The following is a 2,763-nucleotide window of genomic DNA, read 5'->3' on the forward strand; positions in this document are numbered from 1 at the left end:
CCGAAGCGGAACGGACGGAGCCTGCCTCCTGAGCCGCGAAGTGCCGAGCCTCGCTCTCTCTGGACTCCCTGTGATTCAGGCTCTGTGCCCCTGCCTCAATTGAGAAGCCAAGCAAGAAAATTGAGTTAACGTGATTAAATCTAACACATTGTTTGGCTTTGAAACAGAAGCCAAGGTATCCTGCCAAGAAGCCCCTTGGGGACTTTGAGCTGATCAGTCAATTCCGTGGCTAGTCAGGTTTGCGTGGAGGGGGACATCTCAACATGGACAAACTCGGCAATGAAAGTGAAGCAATACCTGAGAACCAAGTAAAGATGGAAAACCAAGAACAGCCACAGGATGCGGGAAAGCCAGAAATGGCTTGTACTCTGGAAGACAAGGAGAAGTTAGAAAAGGAGGAAAAGATAGAAAACAAGGGAAAGGCAGAAGATGAGGGAATACTTAATGATAAGGATAAGCCAGAGGAGGGAAAACCAAAAGAAGAGGGAGAGCCAGAGAGCGAGGGAAAACCAGAGGGCGAGGGGAAGCTGGAGAGCCAGGGAAAACCAAAAGAAGAAGGAAATCCAGAGAATGAGGGAGAACCAGAGAATGAGGGAAAGCCAAAAGAGGAAGAACAACCAGCCAGTGAACCAAGGGCTGCAGTAAAGCGCCCAGCTGGGGATGATATACCCAAGAAAGCTAAAAGAAAAACCAACAAGGGGCTGGCTCAGTGCCTCAAGGAATACAAGGAGGCCATACATGATATGCATTTGAGCAATGAGGAGATGATAAGAGAATTTGATGAGATGGCTAGGGTAGAAGATGAGGTGAAGAAAACCAGACAGAAATTGGGGGGGTTTATGTGGATGCAAAAAAGCTTACAGGATCCCTTCCACCCAAGGGGCCCAAGGGAGCTCAGGGGTGGCTGCAGGGCCCCACAAAGGGGCTTTGAAGACATTCCTTTTGTGTAGTGTCCCCCAGGCATTTGCCAGGCCCTGAGCTGTAACCTTAGGCTAATGTTTTGCTTTAGGGTCACTTTCATTATCCAGCTGCAGCCCTCTTTCAGCAGCAGATTTTCATTTATTGCATGGAAAAATGTCTACGGTGCATTGTAAAACTGAAAAATAAAAGATTGCAAAACCATAAGAAAAAAAAAAAAAAAAAAAGAAAGGACAGCAGGGTGGCTAGACAAAGCACTAGAGAATTGGCCATAAAGGATACAGTTTCATTTAATGTGATGATGACAATCAGGTTGCCAAGGTTTAGGGGAGAATAGGCAGCAAAGTGTGTGTGTATGTGGGGTAGGGCAAAGGTCTTAAAAGGGCACTAGTAACATTACTCTGTCTAACCACCAAGAATGAATTTCAAGACTTTGAGATGGAGATCACTGGGACCACGGCAGGAAACAGAGGGCTTTAGGCCTGGAGAAGTTGTGTTTAGAGGTAAAATTAATCTACTGAAATCTTCTACATTAGTGAAAAATGGGTCTCACGGGCAGTGTGGAAGGTGATGAAGGGACAAGTTGGGGCCAATGTGGAGGGCACAGACTCTGCCTGATGGGTGGCTAATAAAAGCTGCTGGCCTCAAAGACCATGTCGTCTTTGGAGAAAATGGGGTAAGAAGAAAATGGGGTAAGGTGAGGCAGTCTTTCCCCTGTGGCAGCAAGAGATGTGATTTGGGGGGTTTCCATGGTGATCAGAAGTAACCACTCATGCCTCAATAGTTTCTACTTGTGAGGATTTCTTTTTTGGAAGACCCTGTTTGTTCATTAAGGTGGAGGCAAGAAAAGTCTCCTCACTTTGATGGGCCTGACAGCTAATGGCTTTTCTTTCAAGTCAAACATTATTTGTATGTCAGCTCTGAGAGGAAACCTCATGGAATTCAACATTTATAGCTCAGGAAACCTAGGGCTCTTCCCAGAGGGAATAAGTCAATGTCAAGTCCTTGATGGGGAAAGTTTGAAGGGAGGTGGTCAGGCTTTTAAGACAAGGTCTTTACTCCTTTTGCTGAGCCACTATGAGGTACCTCGACCTGTGTGTTTACACGTGTTGACATGTGGTTCAAACAGAAGCATGCCGTCTGAGAATGGAAGGACTTGGTTTTAGATCTCGCTGGGCGCACTTGGCTAAGTCACTTACTCTTCCTGGATCTCAGTTTTTCTCACCTGTAAAATGGTGGATGCGGCCGTGGTGTGGCCAAGTAACCCATCGAGATTTTCAAGCTAAAATTCTCTGTGAGTCAAGATGAGTCAAATGTCACCATGTAAGGGCATAATGAAGCAGCCTACTTGTTTTGTGGGAAGACCCTGGCTGTTCTTCAGGGATTTGGGGTCCAGGCCCAATTTTGCCATTGTCAATGGCAAGTCACAACTCCCCCAGGCCTGTCTGTCTGACCTAAAATAGATGGTATAAATTACTATTTAAAAATACACTGGAGTACTGCGGGGTCATTTTGTCAGAGACAAAATGTACATGGTTTGAAGCCTCTGAGATTTCATAGGGCAAAGGCCATATAAACACTGGGAATCCTTGCATCATGGGACTGGGGCTGCCATTCCCTACGGAAGGAGGCCTCCGTGGTTCCCAGGAGAGGGGTTTCAAACATCATTATGCGATTGGTTAGCCAACCACGGTAGCTGGATGGTATGTTGATGTCAAAGCAATAGCTTTGGATGTTACTTTTTTATCGAGAAATATTTCTCACAAAGGTCTCCATGTAGCTAATTCTAACAGACATCTTTCCTTCTCTTAGCTCCTCAGCAGCATTGAACAGAGTTGACCTGCA

The 2,763-nt window shown here is 46.0% G+C and overlaps 1 protein-coding gene across 1 annotated transcript; it reads left to right on the forward strand.

The window, feature by feature from the left end:
• The first annotated feature begins 248 nt into the window (after positions 1 to 248).
• On the forward strand, positions 249 to 1,091 carry LOC308509661 (uncharacterized protein). The gene has a single exon (XM_081077967.1). It carries the CDS (start codon positions 264 to 266, stop codon positions 948 to 950), a length of 687 nt encoding a protein of 228 aa, XP_080934093.1. The 5' UTR covers positions 249 to 263; the 3' UTR covers positions 951 to 1,091.
• Positions 1,092 to 2,763: the final 1,672 nt, after the last annotated feature.

This window comes from Rhinolophus hipposideros, assembly GCF_964194185.1.
Source record: "Rhinolophus hipposideros genome assembly, chromosome: 17".
In the NCBI taxonomy this organism is placed as follows: domain Eukaryota; kingdom Metazoa; phylum Chordata; class Mammalia; order Chiroptera; family Rhinolophidae; genus Rhinolophus; species Rhinolophus hipposideros.

What these genes read in the sequence shown, in the direction of transcription:
- LOC308509661 (XM_081077967.1), top strand. Translation starts at nt 264, where the DNA reads ATGGACAAACTCGGCAATGAAAGTGAAGCAATACCTGAGAACCAAGTA.